Source organism: Ambystoma mexicanum, chromosome 3q, assembly GCF_040938575.1.
Source record: "Ambystoma mexicanum isolate Mex_15411 chromosome 3q, UKY_AmexF1_1, whole genome shotgun sequence".
Classification (NCBI taxonomy): Eukaryota; Metazoa; Chordata; class Amphibia; order Caudata; family Ambystomatidae; genus Ambystoma; species Ambystoma mexicanum.
The window spans coordinates 592,834,508-592,853,409 of record NC_090926.1 but is presented as its reverse complement, the minus strand read 5'-3'; the positions used below and the strand labels follow the sequence as shown (position 1 = coordinate 592,853,409).

The following is an 18,902-nucleotide window of genomic DNA, read 5'->3' as shown; positions in this document are numbered from 1 at the left end:
GTAAACGTGAATCCTCCCTCTCCTGAGACTTGCTGCCACTACTGCCATCGGTTTGGTGAAAACCATCGGGGCGGAGATCAGCCCGAATGGCAGAACTCAAAACTGATAATGGGAACTGCCAACCACAAACCGCAGGTACTTTCTGTGCTTGAGATGGATTGACACATGAAAGTAAGCATCCCAAAGGTCCAATGATATCAACCAGTTTTGGAGAGCCTGAAGGATCTGAGAAAGGGTAACCATCTTGAACTTGTCCTTCCTGAGTAACTTGTTCAAGTTTCTTAAGTCCAAGATGGGTGTTAATTCTCCGTCCTTCTTGGGAATGAGAAAGTGGGGGGAATACCAACCATTGTTCCTCTCCGCTACAGGTGCATGCTCTATTTCACCTTTCTCTAGCATGGTTAATATTTCCTGCACAAAGAGCTGATCTGGAATTTTGACAGAGTTGGTTCAAGGTGGATGATATTCAGGGCTTTTTTGAAAAGGAAGGCAGTAACCTTGGGCTACTGTTTCCAGTGCTTAAGCATATGAAGTAATGTCCTGCCATTCATTCAGGTGCTGAGAGATTCTGCCTCCCACCAGGGTCTTGTGGGTCAAGGCCTCAGAGTGGCTTAGAGGCAGCTGCAGCAGCGGCTGAGGGTAAAGTGGCCACTGCTTGGGCTGATTTAGCACCCTTCCTCGTCCACCACTAGGGAATCTTCTTTGCCCCCTTTGTCCAGCCTATCCTCTCCCTCTACCAACTGAGGAATAGAAGCGAAAAGAATGCCCCCTACAGGAAGATGAGCCTGAATAGGGTTGCTGAGGGACTTAACCGCTGCCTTGGAGGTCTGCAGCTTCTCCAGACACTCATCCGTCTTGCTGCCGAACAACCACGAGCTGTCTAAGGGCATGTTGAGCAGTCTGGCATGCATGTCCGGTGCAAACCCCGACTTTCTCAAACCTGCACAGTACGGTAGTTGCAGCCATGGATCTGCTGATGCTGTCCGCAGTATCCAATCCTGACTGGAGACACTCTCCCATTGCCTCCTTTCCATCCTTTACTATAGCCAAGAAGCCGTCTCTTTTCTCGCCTTCCAGGATGTGATCAGCCGCCATGGCAACACAGTCCCACAGGGTATAAAAAAATCTAGCCATGGTACAGGTGACATAAGTAGACTTCAAAGCCATGCTGCATGATGTGAAGACCTTGCGAACCCATGCTTCAACCTTCTTGTCTCTATCCGGGGGGATAGAGGGATAGGCATATTGTTTGGTTGAAGTGGCAGCCTGAACTACTAAACTCTCAGGTGTAGGATGTTTGGTGAAGTAGTCTGGATCACTGCTAGAGGGTCTATACTTCCCAGAGAAGTTTCTGCTCACACCAGGCCCAGATTCTGGAGTTTCCCAATTGGCCACAACCTTCCTATGAAGGGCAAGATTGGGTCCTTCTGAGGTCCCTGGTCTAGGATTTCCATCATGTCATCCTGCTCATATGCCGGGGAAGCCCTACTCCAACCCATATATTCCATGACCCTGTTCATGCGATTTCTGTAACTAGAATCTGCATGTTCTGAGGGGTCAGGTCTGCCCAACTCCAGCTCTGGCACCAGCAGACCGGAGGGAGTCACAGAGGTCTTTCATCCTTGACTCTGGGTCAATGAGCTCTTCAGGTACATTTTGATTGCCAAACTGCACCCCAAATGGAGAAGTCTCCTCATCAGAAGCAATTTCCTCCTCATAAATTGAGGACATGGACTTAAGTATTTTTTCAGTACAGGCCTAAAAACATTTTCCTGAACCGGTATAGGCTTCGATGAGATCGAAGATTCCGTTGACGGTATCGAAGATGGCTTCGAAAAAGGGGTCGATTTACCAGGAATTGCCCTTGATGTTGGCGTCGAAACGCTCGGCGCCAATGGCATCGACAAATTCTCGAGTTGATACCTTTGACGCCTTTTCATCGGGTCAAAACTCTCCACGTACAGCAGGCTTACTGCTCGGCTTTGATGAAGTAGCCTTAGACTTCCCTGAGTTGTCCGAAGGAGCGACCAGGCCATGGCTCTTGCGTGATTCTTTTGAGGGGGTCGAGGCCACATTCTCAAAAACCAGCATAATTTCCACTCTAAAGGTATCCCATTTACGTGGGGAACCCGACTTGGTCAGGCACCTGATTACCTCAGTAGAGGAATCAGATGAAGAAGAGGGAGACCTATGACGTCTCTTCTTCGCCTTCTTCGAAAAAGACGAAGACAGCCTCGATAGACTCCTCGACCGGGACCTCTTCGATTTTTTACGCCGAGTGGAGTCTCTAGACTCCCCGGACTTCTTTTTCTTCTTCAAAGTATATGGTATGGCATTTATAACGCGCCTATATACAAGGTGTGACGAGGCATGGGAGTGGGAACAAGGGAGGACAGACAACGATCCTACTAGGCCAGGTGTCATTCAGATTGCGCAAGTGCAGGGGAAGGGGAAGGGGAAGGAGGAGAAGTGGAGAAGCCTCCCTCCAGTTTACCTCTGCGTTCCCAGAGAGCTTTTTCTGTCATGGACTGACAGGATCCGCAGTCATCAGTATGGTGCTCGGAACCCAGACACCCCAGGCAGACACAGTGAGGATCAGTTATTGACACCTTCAACCCACAGTCATAACATTTCTTAAATCCCGACTTTGGGGTCGAAGGGGTAGATGATGAAGACATTTTTCGACAGAAAAACAAAGCATGACGTTAGTACTTGAAGCAAAACCTTTCAGAAAAACGGAACTGAAGTCAACGGGCGCTGCACAAACTATTTGTACTGCTGTTGAGGCTCGACGGCAGCCTTTGAGGGACATCGACGCCACGACATTGTGCACAGCGCCCTCTGCCGAGAATTATTTTTCTGAAGCAACAAAGCTGACGAGATATGACTATCAAAGATGAGGAATACATAGGAGGACACAATCCATTTGAAAAGGCCAGTTAAGTGTGAGTTAAGGACAGGACTTGTAACTCTATGGGATATGTGGAGGGGGTAGAAACAGGTATGTTAAGTTACCTCCCTAATAATAAATAATAATTTGGCATTTATATAGCGCTACAAACCCTCAGGTATCTGAGCACTGCTTATTATTACCCACGGTGTCTGGTGCTCATTTATCAACCACGGAAGGATGAAAGGCTGAGTTTGGCCCTGCCGGGATTCGAACCTGCGTTAGCAGCCTCTGCACGTATGTCAAAGCGTCCCTAACTGCAATTCTTACAGAAACCACTGCTAGTGTTCCGGAATCGGTTGGGAACGCAATCTTCTACATTTGGTCTGGTCGAGGACGCCCCAGGGGTCACGGGTACAAAGGTCACTTTCGGCATCTGTATTTAAATTGGTCGATCGCGGTACGCAGGAATCTTCCAGTAGAACACCCAAACGAGGAAAGTTGAAGACTTCTGCAGGACAGACCACATCAGGATACCTCACAGGATTGAAGGAGTAGTGTTGGAATGGCAGACACCAGGGCCAGGAGGAGGTAGGTGATATTCGGCGAATGAGCAAAGGAGCCGGCCTAGCACAACTTCCGTTCATGCATGAAAATGCAGGAGCAGGCGTCTTGTTACACAAGTTTAAGATCCTCCAAGTTTCAAGGTTGAACTTGAAACAGTGACGGCTGCAGCGAGGTAGCCCAAGAGAGAGCTGGTCAGTCCACTCATTGGTCCAGTGACACTTCAGAAGGCTCAAAGGGCACAGATCCTCGAGCAGGGGTTGTGACTGGTTTTTCCCACCATTACAAGGGTCGAATGACCGACAAGGGTTTTCTTGAGAACAAGCAGAGGAGCAGGGCTTCACCGAGAAAACAATGGAGTCGCTGCTGGTAAGCTTCAGGCGTTGTCCTAGGGTCATTAGGTGTTGGCTCTAAAGATGATCTGTTGAATAGCTGCAGGAGCACTCCTTTTATCCAAGATTAAGACTGAACATGCCCATGCCAACTAATGGTAAGGATCTTCACCATTCAAACAGCATCTGCCTGGCAACAGACATTCAGGCAGCAGGCATATCGATTGGGACCAGACAGCCACAGCCCCCTCTTCTGGACACACACACAACCGCCCCTTAGCATGCGAAAGCCACAGCTTTCCCAGGAAAGGGCATTCCATAAAAGGCACTTCCTGACCTGAGAAGGCAGGGAGTAAAGAACAATATAGCCAAAGAACAAGCAAAGAATCTTGTGGCACAGCCATTTTAGGGTGCTAGCCACCATTAGTAGCCCTTCACGGTAAATGAAATGTGCATGAGTAAAATGTAACAAAAACAGGAAAAAGATCACTGCTGCAACCTGGGGTTGGTCAATTCTTTGGCTGGATCTGAGGGGTAGAACTGGTACTTACATGGCTTTAACCCATAACTAAAGCTTGCCTCTGGAATGTGCCCCTTTATTTCCTATGGAGGAAATGTGTAAACTCCTTAAGTGATTTAAAAGGGTACTTGCCTGAACTTGGACATTTTCTGAACCCTTGGGTCCCTGGAGTTTTACAACAAAAAATAGATTTTTAGCAGCTACCTATGATTTATTAGGGAAGTTACAGTAATAAACGATGGCACTGCACTCCAGTCCATAGAAATATATTGGGATAGAGTATCCAACTTTGGTTATTTTGATCCACTTATTTTCTAGGAGTGCATTGAGACAATCTAGGTGTGGTATTATGAGACTAAATTGTGTCTGACTTTTTAGTAAACCCTGTCCATTGCTTACAGCATTTAACACATGCACTCCCTTTAGGTACTACACTTAAGTATGTGGACTGCCTGTGAGTATTTTACAGGTTAAGGGAAATACTGTGAATGTTCGTTTATTTACTTTTGTGGGCACTAATCATGACTAAGTAATGTGTGTTTCCTATGTTTGTGGATCCCTTTTTCTCTACACCCTTTAGCACAATCATGTGTAGGGTTTACACCTTGGTATAGGACTAACATAAGCTTTAGGAATGTGAAGAGTCTTAATTAAGGTCAGTTGCTGTATTTACTGTGTATTGTATCCTAAACCAAAATACCATTAGAACGCTTAGTGACTGTATGCAACATTGTGATAAAGTGTGTATTTTTTAGTAACTGTGTAGTGTAATCTCAGGAGTTCTCTATTGGGACTATATGTAACTAGCCGCCATCCTTCTTCTGTACTATTTGGACTATCTTTTGTAGTTGCCCTAGACATTCTCACACCCCTCACCAGAGGAATGTGACAAAATACTCCTATCATTTGCCATCTGTTTAATTGCACTGGGAAGAGCTGGGAATACCCATATGAAAAGCAAGTGTTACTCACGTGCTTGAAGCAGTTGACTGGGGCAGCTTTGTTCTTCTCCTCCTGCAGGTAACCCCCCCAGTCGAAGCCCATGAAGGCTGCTGGTGAGACAAGAGAGGAATATCAGAGGAAAGACATGGGTGGGAGACAAACAAGTTGTAGTTGAGAGGTGAGAGGAATTGGGTAGGCAGGAGTGTATGTCAGAATCCTAAGGGAGTGTCATGCAAAACATAGGACGGTAAGGGAACAATAACCTAGTGTTTTGCAAATGTCTTATCAATGTTCCAATGTGCAACAGCAGCTCTGCACACTCCACAAGTACTTAAAAGCTGTCCATGTACACATCAAGTCAATCTGATGCAATTATACTTGTACAAAAACCTAGCCTTCCATTGCTATCTATGCCTGTGCATATATCTGATCTTTCGTAGTTGTTAGGAAAGCTTTTCTGAATGCTGCTGGTATTGGTAAAGGAATCATTTTTTTAACAACAGTGCCTCGAATATCCCAAAAAGAAAAGATTTCCAAGTCATACAATTTAAATTCAACATATCCTACATGTTCAATCTGCAATACAAATAAAAATGAAAAAGGACGGCAGTCTGTTGTTAATTTACAAAATAATGGAAAACCAAAAGATTCAGAGTTACACGGAGCTACACTAGTAAGGACTTCAACCTCAAGGCAGAGTTTGTTTTCAATATTCTAATCTTTGGCCAACATACTTTCATATGCAGTCACCACTGTCATCAGATCTAGTCATTCCTTACAGATGGAGTCCAAGGAACGATATTTGTTGTTCCTTGCCATAAAATAGTCCACATGCAGCGTTTGGCAGAGCAATTCCACAACAGTTGTATGAATGTTCCTTCTCAACTGCCATCTCTCTAATAGAATAGTTGATCTTCTGGACCTGTGAAGTTTGGAGGGGTAGCAATTATGTCTTGGGAAGGATATATGAGATAAGTTGGGTATTAGCATCTCTGGTGTCAGTCCTGGTGTAACTGGTAAGGTGTGAATGTTTAGGGCTTGAGGTTTGTGATTAGGCCACGTTCTCTCCTGGGTGGGTCCCTTCTCAATGTTTATGACAGCCCCACTCTGGGATCATTGAATGTCTGACCAGTCTGCACCCACTGAGCAATCTTCTCTTGACGTTCCTGAACATGCATGGCAAAGAACTGGTGTCAGGGCAGAATTCTGTTTTTAGGGTTCTTTGTGCCCATTTTTGGCGACCTCCAAACTATATACATTGTTATTGCTGGCTCCCTTATTTTTTCTAGACTTTGTTTTGTGATCAGTGAGATATCACAGCAACCCAATTTTAAGCATATTGATTTTCAGAATAAGACCAATAGGACATCTGAAGAAGGACTGGAAGAAGTTTTTATGTTTGACTCTGAGCCAAGATATTAGTGCGACAACTGTGGTAAACAAGCATTGGCGTTCCAGAGATGCTAATACCCAATGTTAACTTTGATCTAGGCAAACACAATTACAGGAGGTGGTAGAGCAGTAAGGATTAGACATCAGGAAATGTGGTGTGGTGTAATGGTATATAGTGAGTGTCTAAAGAGTTCGATACATGGGTTAGGACTTCACAAAAGCCAACCTAGGGTTAAGCAAGGTTATTCACCACCCCAGTTGATCAAAGCAACTCTCTTTAGTAGAGAGGGCCAAGAAGCAAGGTCGAACTAAGCAGGAACTGTTGTGTAGAACATTTAACAGTTAGCAGAACTCGCATGCAAAATCCCACATAGGTAAGTAACACAAATTACAAAATACATTACAATACTACATTAAGGCACACTTTAAACATTCCTAAGTAACTTAAGTACACATATACATATCACAGTTAGGCAACCCACTATGGGTTACACATGGTTATTTGTAATTATAACTAATGAAAAAATAACTAATACAAAATAACTAATTCCAAAATAACTAATTAATTTTTCGTTGTTTTTGGGGGGGTTCCCCCTAAACCGCCCCCCTTTTTAAAATAATACTTTTCCCCCACCGCCAAAACAACTATTCCCTCTCACAACCCCATTTTTAGTTTTTTTCAAAATTTGTTATTTTACAATAAGTTGTTTTTTCATTCGTTATTTTTCCATTTGTTGTTTTGGATTCAATATAATCACTGCATACCGTTAAACATTACTTTAGAATCCCAAGCAGTTATTCAAACAATAAATGCGTTCACAAAAGTAGGGAGGATACATCAACACAAAGGCTTTATAATTATAAAGCACCCATCATCATATCCCAAAACTTCAGAAGTCGAATCCTAGCCTGTACCAAGTCCCCAGTAATCCTCCTTTAGGTGTCCAAAAAGGTTCCTGAGGGAAGAGATGACTAGTTCAGGAGTGCACACTCAGCTAGTGCAGGTAAAGTACTGTATTTGGTTAGTGCAGGGCAAATGCACAATGCAAAACGGGAATTTAAGGGTCTTAAATTGGTTTACAGTTTACAGTGAAATGAAGAGCAGCTACCATCCATTGTTCTCCAAAAGGTTACCCACAAAGTACTGAGCGCTAAGGAAAGCAGCACTTTGCACTCAATGCAAATTCTATGGTGAGGGGGCAGTTCATGAGATAAGTGATATCAGGCCCCAAAACCAGTAGAAAGTTAAGAACAGTTCGAGACGACAGTAAGTGGCTGGGGAAGACATGCTACTGTGCAGGATCATCAAGTCGAGGGTTCAAGGGCGATCAGTGCCGGTTGTCACTAGGTTCCTCTAGGAATCTCAGACTGTAGGGGGGACACAAAGAATCGGTGCAAAAAAGGAGGGGGGACTGCAAGGAACTCATGGTGGCAACAGTAAAGACAGACACGTGATCACAGTTCAAGGGTGTTTATTGAACTATAAATGCAGGGTGGAAAAACGTCTAACCTAAACGTAAATCTAAGATGGGAACAAGCTTCTACCGTTAAATGAAAAATAAGGCAGTTCTTGTGGCGTTGTGTCAAAATAAAAAAAGGCCTATACTAAAAGAAATCTTGCCAATTCCTTATAACTAATTACAGAAAGAGTGTGGGATAAGGTTTTCAATAAAGAAAGAAGTGTTCACAAATAATAAGTCAGGATGTGATTGCCAGGGGTCTCCCTTCCCCACGTTTTGAGCACGGGACAAAGTGGATCTCCTGAGCACAGCACATGCTCGAGCTTTCCCAGCACGAGCAGACAGTTCTGTATCAGCTATCAGGTTCTTCGATGGCCAAGTCTCTTTTCAATAAAAAGCCCCTTGCCTTCGAGGCCTGGTGTATCCAACATACAAGTTCAGTTCCACGTATACTTTGGGTGATAGCCGCACCACTCCTGGGTCTTCCTCTTCCAAGCATAGACCCTTCACAAAATCGTATTCAACAAATCAATGAAACAGTTCCTTTTCCAATGAACTTTGGGTGATAACTTTACACCCCTGGATCTCCCTCTTTTGGGCTTGAACCCATTTCAGACATCAGCCTCCCCTCCCTCCTTCAGGTTTACTGTGGCTTTTCTTACTTCCACAAGTCTTAATGTCTTTTCAAACAATTCTTCATGCTTCGCCCCTTTTTGTCGGCTTCCCTCAGCCGGGTTCACTCCGGCCAACTTTTACAACACACTGTTCATGAGGTCATTTCACCAAGCCGGATTCATTTCCCTTACCTTTGCAATCATCTGTCAGTCAAAGACTTCCGACGGTACAGAGGATTTTACAAGACCCATCCATGACCACACTTACCTCTTTTCGCCTCTTCCCAAGGGCTTCTGGTTACGGTAGTTTCTACCATCTTTTCGTTCAACACAGTTCAGTTTCTTATCGACTCTCCTTCGACTCACCGGCTGTGATGAACAACTTGGCTTTCTTTCTCCTTCGAGTCAAGGTTGGTACCATGGAGACCAGCGTCTTTGCCCGGCTTGGTTATCAGCGGAGGTGGGTCTTGTGTACCATAGACCTCTGCTGCAACACACAGGCTATTGTTTGCGGTCTTATGATTCCTTCTGTGGAGGTTTCACGGGCCTTGGTTGGAAAGGGCAAGATCGACTCTCTCCTCATCACCCTCTCGGTCTGAGCCATCTTTCTCCTCCTCTTGAACTGCCATGCTAATCAAGCTCTCACGTTGTGCAGTCTGCCTTGCTCCTTCTGTGCTCTTGTGCTCCACCTTTTATGGCTGTGGGGAAGGGAAAGGGCTGTCAGGTGTGTGTGTGAGAGATTCTGGTCAATTGCCTGACCCTTGTATTGGAACATGTTAGGTTAACGGATCGGTGTTAGTCCGTTGTCTTTCATGTTGTGCGAGGGTGTTCTTGAGGGGGAAAAGGTGGGGCAGTGTTTTGGAATATCTTACATGGTAAAATGGGGAAAAGGTGTTGAAAGAAGGGGGATACCGCATCTCACCAGTCAGTGTCCCACTCCTACTCACCAATTATCCAAATCCAGGTGATCCTCCCTCAACGGTACACACCCAGGAACTGGATCCAATAGCAATGGCCGTGTCCTGGCCACATGCTTGACAGATCCCTGGGGACTAGCTAGGGAGACACCTTCAGGTTTCTCACAGGACCCCATGCAGATCTTTACAGAGTTATGTCTTGTACTGACCCTTGACAGAGTCAGGAATCACTCTGCAACAGGGCGTCTGTCTTCCAACAGGCTTCTCTCCATGTGGAGAGCATGGCAGCAGATTCCCAGGGTCCCAGCAGGCCTTCAAGGATGCCAACGAAGAGTTCCAGCTGTTTGGCCAGGAGGTGGTCTTTGCAACAATGAACAGATGGATCCGGGACTTGCAGAGAAAATCCAAAGATGCATGCTCTGACGACCTAAAACAAGCAATGTACTTCAAGCGGAACAGGTGAGTGGTTATTCCCACCAGTCAGAGGGAGAAAGGCACCTCACAGAGGTCCTACGTAGAGCAACATTCACAACGCTGTGGTATTGGCTGAGGCAATACTTGTATTTCCAGCAGTCTTCCGGCATCCGTCAATCATCATAATTTTCAACTCCAGTGGTCGACTTCGTTCCTGGTTCCAGCTTGTCTCCTTATATCCAGAATCTGGCGTTGGGGCAACTCCAGTCCTTCAGTAACAGGGTTTGAAATTGAGGGAAGCTGCAAGCTATTGCGCTCCAGCTTGTATTGAAGAAGAGCCTGGTTAGCTTGACACCAATAGTTACCAGGAGCTAATTTTGGCTCCATAGGCCAACTGATGCCGAACATTCACACACATATGTGAATTTTACTTTGTGTGTTTGGGACAATCTAGAAGTAAACATTATGATATATCTTAGCAAAATGTAAAAACATACGGGCCATAAATAATGAACAGAATGAGAAGGGTGCTGCCATAAGCAAGCATGGTGCAAAAACAAAGGAGAGGGGTCTCCCAACACTGGAACCTTTGGAAAAGGGCTCAGTGTCCTCAGAATAAAGGTAGATGCAGGAGGTGATTGAGATGAAGAAACAAAAATCTTGCATTGCTTCTAGGTCAATGGAAAAAACATCCCAGTGAGTCCTGCTGTAGTGTTGGGAGGTTAAGGATATAGGGGGTAAGATTTGTGAGAAAACAAATCTCCCTAACAGTGAGACACACAGCTCATTCAAATAAATCAAATTAGACAAAGAAGTAAGCTATTTGTTAGGCCGGAACAAACTCAATGCAACAACAAAAACATATCAACCCACCAAACTAATACTATACACATATATATGACAAAAAGTACCTACCAGTAATTGTTTTTCTGTTGCCTGTATCTTGCTTGGAGTCATGTTTTGCATAGGCCAACATCTAGTGGTTAGTGCATAGTATTACATTATCTTTGTTATCGAAGTCGAATGGAGCATTCCTATAATACTATCCCTACTGTTACATGTACAGTACCCATGCTCCTTCACACATCAATATCTTCTGATCGTTATTTTTCTGACCTGAATTTGCATGAGGAAGCTAGTAGTAAACTGGGTGTTCTGTAATGTGTCTTAAAAGTTGGGTGTACGTGTGTGAAGCAAAGCAGATACAAGCAACAGTAAGACGATTACTGGTAGGTAACGTTTGGATTCTGAGGCTTGTGGATTTGCTAAGGATCATGCTATGCTTTGCATAGACTAGCAAGCAGTACCTGAAGAAGGTAGTGAGTGGGTGAGTTGAAGGGACAACAACAAACAAATGTTTTAACACTGACTGCCACACCTGAGAATCATTTCTTGCTTGAGTCTCAACACAATAGTGCTGTGTAAATGTGTGTACAGAGCTCCATGTTGCTGCCTTAAAAATTGCTTCAAGGTGCACATTAGCAATGAAGGCGAGTGTAGCTCCTGTACTCCATCTAGAATGAGCTCTAGGAGTGGATGAAGTGTTCTACTTGAAAAGCTGTAACACTGTTGAATGTACCTCATAATCCATCGGGCTATAATTGTCTTATGAACAGGGTCACCTTCTCTTCCAGCTGCTGAAGTCACAAAGAAATGATCTCTTTTGCTCATTTGTTTTGTATTGTTAAGGTAGTACCTAACGGCTCTGTGTACATTGAATGTATGTAGTGTGCATTCTCCTGTATTCTCTGGATTTTGGACGAAAGCTGGCAGCTCAATAGACTGATTAAGATTAAACTTTGAAATGTATTTTGGAGAGGACCGTGGGTGAGTCCTCAAGACAACCTTGTTCTTAAGAATATGACAAATGGCTCTGAAACTAATAAAGCTTGAAGCTCACTAATTCTACGAACTGAAGTAATGGCTACAAGAACAGCTACCTTATAAGTGAGGTCATTTAAGGAAGTGTTATGCATTGGTTCAAATCATGGAAAAATGAATTTGCTTAGTACAACATTAAGATCCCAACCTGGAGGCAGGTTAGCCACAGGTGGATACAATCGTTTAACTCCTTGCATGAAGGCTTTGATGACTGAGATTATCCCCCGTTAGACTTTATTTTGTGATGTTGTGTAAGCATATGGGGCTGTAAAATGCACCTTTAAGAAGTTCAATACTATAAATATTAGACCCGACTCCAGTAAATGAAGGCGGTACAAAACAATGTGTGACAGTGAGCAATCAATAGGGTTGTTCAATTTTTTCACACCTTATTTTTATTTCATATTTAGCATTGGTTTATCACAAACCTTTAGCTAAAATAATCCATTAAAAAACAATTCAAAATCCACTATTCAAATCCATAACAAATTTAAATCAGTCGCATCCGATATGCATTTTTTTACATTTCATCATAAATACCTTCAATAATAACACTATATCAAATTCATTTCTCTTAAAATATCATATTCATTTTTACACCTGTGAAGGCATCATGAAGAAGGACACAGACAACAGATTCAAAGCTCAAGATAAACACTTTTATTAAATTAAATGTCAGGATGGAAAAAGGTCTATTTTGCACTTATCGAAGGTGGGATTTCCCTAAATAAAGGAAACAAAGAAACACCTCAGTCAAAGAGTTCAACTGACGAATCAGTCTGTCCAAAACCTATACTTGCCATCACGACTAACTCTATACAATGTGTAGGATATCAGCAACCAAAAGAAAACCGTGTTTAACCCAAAGTTCTGCCCCTTCCCCAAGTGTAAAGTAGTTTTGTAATACAGTCTCAATGATCCTCCGTAGACATAAGGGAAAATAGTTTGCATCTGGACCAAGGGTCCCCTTCCCCAGGTCAAAGACAGTTCACAACAGAAGTACTGGGGTGTTCCTTTAACCCAAGTTCAAAATAATTCACAGCAGAAATGCTGAGGTTCTCTTCCCCAAGTTCAAAATACTTCACTGTTTTTAAAGAACTCAAAAGACTCGCAATTTCTGGTTTTCACCTCCTGTATTCAAACCAGTGTTTAGGAAAACAAGCCATTTGCTTTATGTTAATTCAGTTCAATGTTCAAATAGGTTTGTATGTTTTGAAAGGTTGATCGATAAAGATTTCTTGTTTACACCATGGAAATGCCTATTTCGCAAGTTGGCATCTTTCGTAAATTGGCACCATTCAGGACTGCCCCTTCCCTTTTCTCAAGGTGTGCGGTCCTTTTAACAATTTACGTGATTGTTAATTCAATAAACAGTTCAGACAGAGACTTTTGAGAATGGGTTTCACTTCTTTCAGACCCACACGTCCACTCCGCTACATTCTATACTTGCACGATCACTGGTTCCTTGACGGCGCTCGCGGCCAGTTTCACACTGGTTTTTCCTAGTCTCTGAAACTCACTGGCTTCTTTTGCAGGCTTCTCGCATATTGCGCTGGACTCGCTTCAACTCGGTTGCCTCCAGGGGTCCCTCTTCTGCCCCGGAAACAATCCAGCGCTCTCGCAGCACCAGAGGAGAACAAGCACTCTGTCGCTTCATTAGAAGGTCGGCCCCTCAGCATGCCGCCTTCTCATGCCTCGCACAGGGGTTTGATTTTTCAGACGGTAGAGATTCTGAGCCAGGCTATGTGAGCTTTCTTGGCTATGTTTAGTTTAGTTTACTTTAGTTTATTTTCTTATATCCGCGCCAAACCTAAGGGTATCTGGGCGCTTAAATACTTAGTTATGTATGGAGGGTTACAGATCACCATGCAAACAGTTACACAATATAATTACAGGTCATCAAGCATTTACAAGTGAGGCAGTCTTGAACAGCAGGGATACACCTGGCTACAAGTGATACAACATTTACAGATTTACATCAGCTTTACATATTTACAATAGATTTACTGTTTTAGCCAAAATCTGACCCAGGATGAGCACCTAATTTATACAGTGGGGTACCCTGAGAGCTGTGGGGGGAAGGCATTGCTAGGACGTAGATTGAGCCAGAAGCCATGATTTGGTTTTGGCTCTTAAGGTCCAGAATGTATGGGGGTAGGTAGTTCAGGATTTGGCCGCTAGCACTGGGAAGCTACATCCTCCTGCAGTTTTTAGGTTGTATTTGGGGATGGTGAGTTGGTTGTGGTAGTTGGATCTAGTTGGTCTGTTCGAGTGATATCTACAGAATTTGCCGGTCCGGTATTTCGGTGCCATGTTATATAGGCATTTGTGTGTGATGACTAGCGATCGTAAGGTGATTCTATCACATACTGGTATCCAGAGTGCCTCCCCTTCTGAGGTTTGAGATATGGCTGTGGCGCGGGATATTTAAGGCTGATTTTAGGGCATTATTCTGAAGAACTTGGAGCTTATTTAAATTCCGAGCGGAAGATCCGAGGAATAGGGTGTTACAATAATCCAACTTTGAAAGGATCAGAGCTCTGGCAAGAGTAATGCAGCTGTTAGGGGATAAGAATGGTTAACATACATTTATGAGTTTATTGGTGTGGACCGTGGACGAGGCTGTAGAGTTGACTTGTTTTTTTAGTGCTAAAGTGGAGTCAAGGTAAACCCCAAGCGTTTTGACTTCACTAGAGACTTTCATGGTATTCCCATTGATGATGATGGCTGAGTAACGACTGTTTGATTTGTTGAGGCAGGCTTGGGAGCCAATGATCAGAAGTTCAGTCTTGTCATCATTTAAACACAGACTGTGGGTGGCAATCCATGCTTGGATCTCAAGATAGATGTCGTTGATCATCTTGTTGTCTTTCGCGTAGCAGCCAGTGAGCGTGATGAGAATCTGGGTATCATCCGCATTATTGATGTAGGTGACCCAGATTGTCAAGACGTTCAAAGAGAAGCTTCGTAAATATATTGTAAAGCGTAGACGAGACGCAGGAACCTTGCTGCACTCCACAGTGGGTGGGAATAGGTGGTGCTGATGCTGCTGGCGCAAAGACCCTGGTGGTTCTGTTAGTGAGGAAGGATTGGATCCAACTATCAGCATTTGGGGAGAAGGCTGCTGCTGACGTGAGGTGTTTAGGAGTGGTATTACCCATGCTTCTTTGAGGTTATCCGGAACTGAGCGATTTTTGAAGGAAGAGTTTATCAGGGTTGTTATGAAAGGTGCTAGTTCTTTTACTCCATCCTTGATGACCGAGGCAGGACATGAGTCCCCTTGGCAGTTGGACGGTTTTTTCCCACAAATGATATTTTCCACGTCTTCAATGGTGACAGGAGAGAAGTGGAAAGGTAGGCATGATAGAGGTTGGGGATGGTTGGTTTCAGGAGTGTTGGAGTTGGGGGGTAGGCTATTTTTTTTGTTTCAATTTTGGTTTGAAGAAGCGTTATTTTGTCTGAGAGTGCCTTCTGGATGTTAGCGCACCACGCAGTGTCTTTCAGGCATGCTTCAGTGGGAGGGGCTGGAGACTCGAATTCCCTAAAAATAGTGAAGAGTTCTTTAGTACTCGATTTGGCATTTTGAATTCTTTCATTGTATACATCTCTTTTAGATCTAAGAATGGCTGCTTTATAGATGGTGGCTGTAGTGACAAATTTCTCTTTGTTCAGGGCGGATGGAGACTTTCTCCATATGGATTCAGCAGATCTTTTTTCATTGCGGAGCAATTTTAAGTCCACAGTGAACAACTTATTTAGATGGGAAGTTGGTTTGGACTTCTAAGTTTTAACAGAGCGATTCTGTTGACGGCTAGCTCCATGGTGGTATTATACATTTCAACTAGGTAGGGTGGGTCCTTATCCTCAGATAAATTGGCAATGGGCTGTAGTAGGGGCCATAGACGATCTAGTGTTAAGTTACGCTTGTTCCTGGACAGGGTGGGATGGGGTCCTATGTTAGAGTTATGTTTCTCAGGTATGGAGAAGGTGATGCAGTGGTGGTCGGACCATGCACAGGGTTCATTGTTGAGGATAGTGGTGTGGCAATTAAGATCTGCCAGCCAATCCAGGGTTCTACCTTTGCAGTGGGTGGGTTCAGTGATGCACAGGTTGAATCCCAGTTGGATGAGGGAGTTTTCAAGGAGGTGGCATTCATGTCTTTAGGGTCATGGAAGGCTAGGTTCAGATCCCCTAACAAGATAGTTTGAGAGCCAGATTTGGTATTATGAGTGAGGAGGGTAGATATGTCGTCTTCGAACGAGATGAGATGTAGGAGTATGGTCTGGTTGGGGGTGAGGGGTAATGTGACTGAGAGAAGCTCCGCTGAGGGTAATGGGGTGCTGGAGTATTCTCAGAGGCGGAGGTGTGATTTAGCAATGTATGCGACACCACCCGCTTTGCCAGATGTTCTATCAGCTCTAATGATAGAATAGTTATCTGGGGGAGCAAGCGCTAGGGAGGGACCAGACGCAGGGTTCAACCAAGTTTCTGTTATGGCTACAAAGTCAAGTTGATTGGCGATGATGAAATCAGCAATGTCAGGAGTGTGGGCTGCTAGGGAGCGAGCATTGATAAGGGCGCCCTTGATGTCAGGTGGAGTGGGTGTATGTGGGCATGGAAGTGGTGCAGGACTGGACTTCGAGTCTTTGGATAATGGCAAATGAACCATGGTGGGTGACTGACTGGACTGGGTAGATGTGGGTCTGATAATGGCTTGGGGCGGAGCAGACTTGGGTCTGAATGCCTTTTGACAGAAGCGGGACCCTAATCTTGCATTCCTCTGAGTGATGGAGCAGGGGATCAAGGGCGTAGGTGGTGATGCAAAGCGGGTAATCAATTCCTTTTGGTTAAGTAGTCGGTGGGCGACCTTGAGTATTCCAGCTAGCTAGGAGGGGTGCGTGAGGTGGTGGCAGTTCTTTGCAGGATAGTGGCCATTAGTAAGGTAAGGGTGCAGAGATAGGCCATTCGGAGACGTGGTGGACACAATTAAGCCATGTGCATATGTAACTGCAGGGTTCTTAGGCAAGAAGATGCTGTGTCGGACAGTAGATCTTACCTGTGAGGAATATGGGTAGCAGTAAGTCAGGTGGCCAAATCAGGTTGGCCAGGCTAGGCAGTGTGTTATGCAGGTCAGTTACCCTCACAACAAGACTCACAGGGGAGAGGGGTAGTCGTCAGTAAGCTGTTGGCATCAACAACTGTTGTGATGCATGTGCCGTGTGGTAGCTGGCAGGACAAGTATGGTTGCTCTGTTCTACGAAAATAAGGCAGATGTAGCAGAGCGTCCTAACAGAGTAATGGCAATGGCATGGATACTACATAGAAACTACCAATACATAAAGACTACAAGTACAATGTAAATGACGTAAGGCAGGCTTAATAGGTTAACACAACTAGCAATGATACAAGTACAGAGCAAATGCAGTGTGATGGGCTGCATCAAGACGGGTAAGAGAGGTTCACTGTGCAGCGGGGCAATCTGCAAACAAGCCAAAAACAAGGCGAGGACTAGCGTTGAATAGGCATGCACAAAACTTATACCAGATGCAATCATATGCCGAATGATTGTTTGCTAGCAGTGAGGATGTGGACAGGAGAAACTGCTGCACTATGTGGATGGGGCAGTAGCTGACTAGGGACTAGCATGGATATATCGCAATGCAGAGCAGACATTTTACCCAAACAGGTCAGGTAATGCAATACAGTTCAGCATGACAGTGATGTGATATTGGTTTAACACAATGGTCACTTATAAATAATGTGGTCAATGCAAATGATACCTTAAGCGAACAGAGAAGGCAATCGTGGTGAGCATGTTCAGGAGCAAAGTGAAACAATGATTAATCGTGGGAGAGCAGTATCTATGAGGATATGGCAGGGCCACAACACCGTGCTATACACTATACGTAGAATTAACAATGATGGGCACGATGAGAGACGGGCAGTTGGTTACAGGGCACCAAAGGTGAGGAACCAAGGAAGCAATGGCATGCTGACGACAGTGATACATATAATAAATCAAGTAGGTCAAACACTGAAGTTTTTAGGGATCTTGGCTGGAGCTATATGCCGCGCAGCACATTGGGGTGAAACAGAAGGGCTCTAGCTCTTACCCCCACTTATAGCTGCAATGCTTTGTGTAGAGACGGCGCACTTCGGCGCCGAGCCGCAGATGAAGTGGGTTACGATCGTAGGGGCAAGGGAGGTCAGACCTCCAGCCCTCCCGGCTTCGAAAGGTTCGGGACAGGGGTTAGCTTTGCTTCCTGTGCCTTCCTTCGTGGGCTGGCTTTCGCTTGCCGGCGTTGCGTGATTGGTTGAAGTAATCCAATTCAACCAATCCGCATTCGCTGGTTCCGTGGAAGGTGGATGGGGTTCCAGGGATTAGGCGACGGCCATCTTGTTGGTCTTAATGGCGATTTCAGAAGTTAGCACCTAAATCAGGTGCAGAATAGACCTTAGCAGGTTTCTGGCCAATATTTCAATGAAAGAGGCAATTTTGGAAAAATGCTGGCATCAGAAACGCAAGGACAGATTGCTGTCAATGGTGAAGTCTAAGGATTTTGCTGAGTCTGAGAGTTGTGGATCAAATCTTTCTAGGGGCATATCATTGAGCCATTGTTGGACAAGTTGTTTTTTAGTGGGACAAATTCAGTTTTGGATGTGTTTAGCTTGAGGTAGGCAGTCGACATCCAGGACTGCATGATGGCTAGGTAATCACAGAGACAAATGATGTCCTGCATGCTATTTTCTCTCATGTACATCTGATTATCGTCTGCATATTGGTGGATGGCTACATTGGGATCTTGAAGGAGTTACTTTCTTACCTGGTAACGTTCTTTCGATGGGATGGTCCGACGACGTATTCCATATCTATGACAGGTAATCACCACAGCTGTGCTGCTTCGGAAACTTTTTTCTGCGTCCTGCGTCGATGACGTCGATGCGCCGTCGTCGAGGACCTCCTCCGACGTCATCC

The 18,902-nt window shown here is 44.6% G+C and overlaps 1 protein-coding gene across 2 annotated transcripts in view; it reads right to left on the bottom strand.

The window, feature by feature from the left end:
* L3MBTL2 (L3MBTL histone methyl-lysine binding protein 2) overlaps nt 1–18,902 on the bottom strand; it is a 1,258,415-nt gene that overhangs the window by 920,479 nt on the left and 319,034 nt on the right. The window contains exon 6 of one of the 2 annotated variants that reach the window (XM_069654433.1): nt 5,279–5,358. In XM_069654433.1, coding sequence (XP_069510534.1) covers nt 5,279–5,358 — 80 coding nt within the window. The remainder of the gene's footprint in view (nt 1–5,278; nt 5,359–18,902) is intronic. The other variant, XM_069654434.1, reaches the window with a different exon arrangement.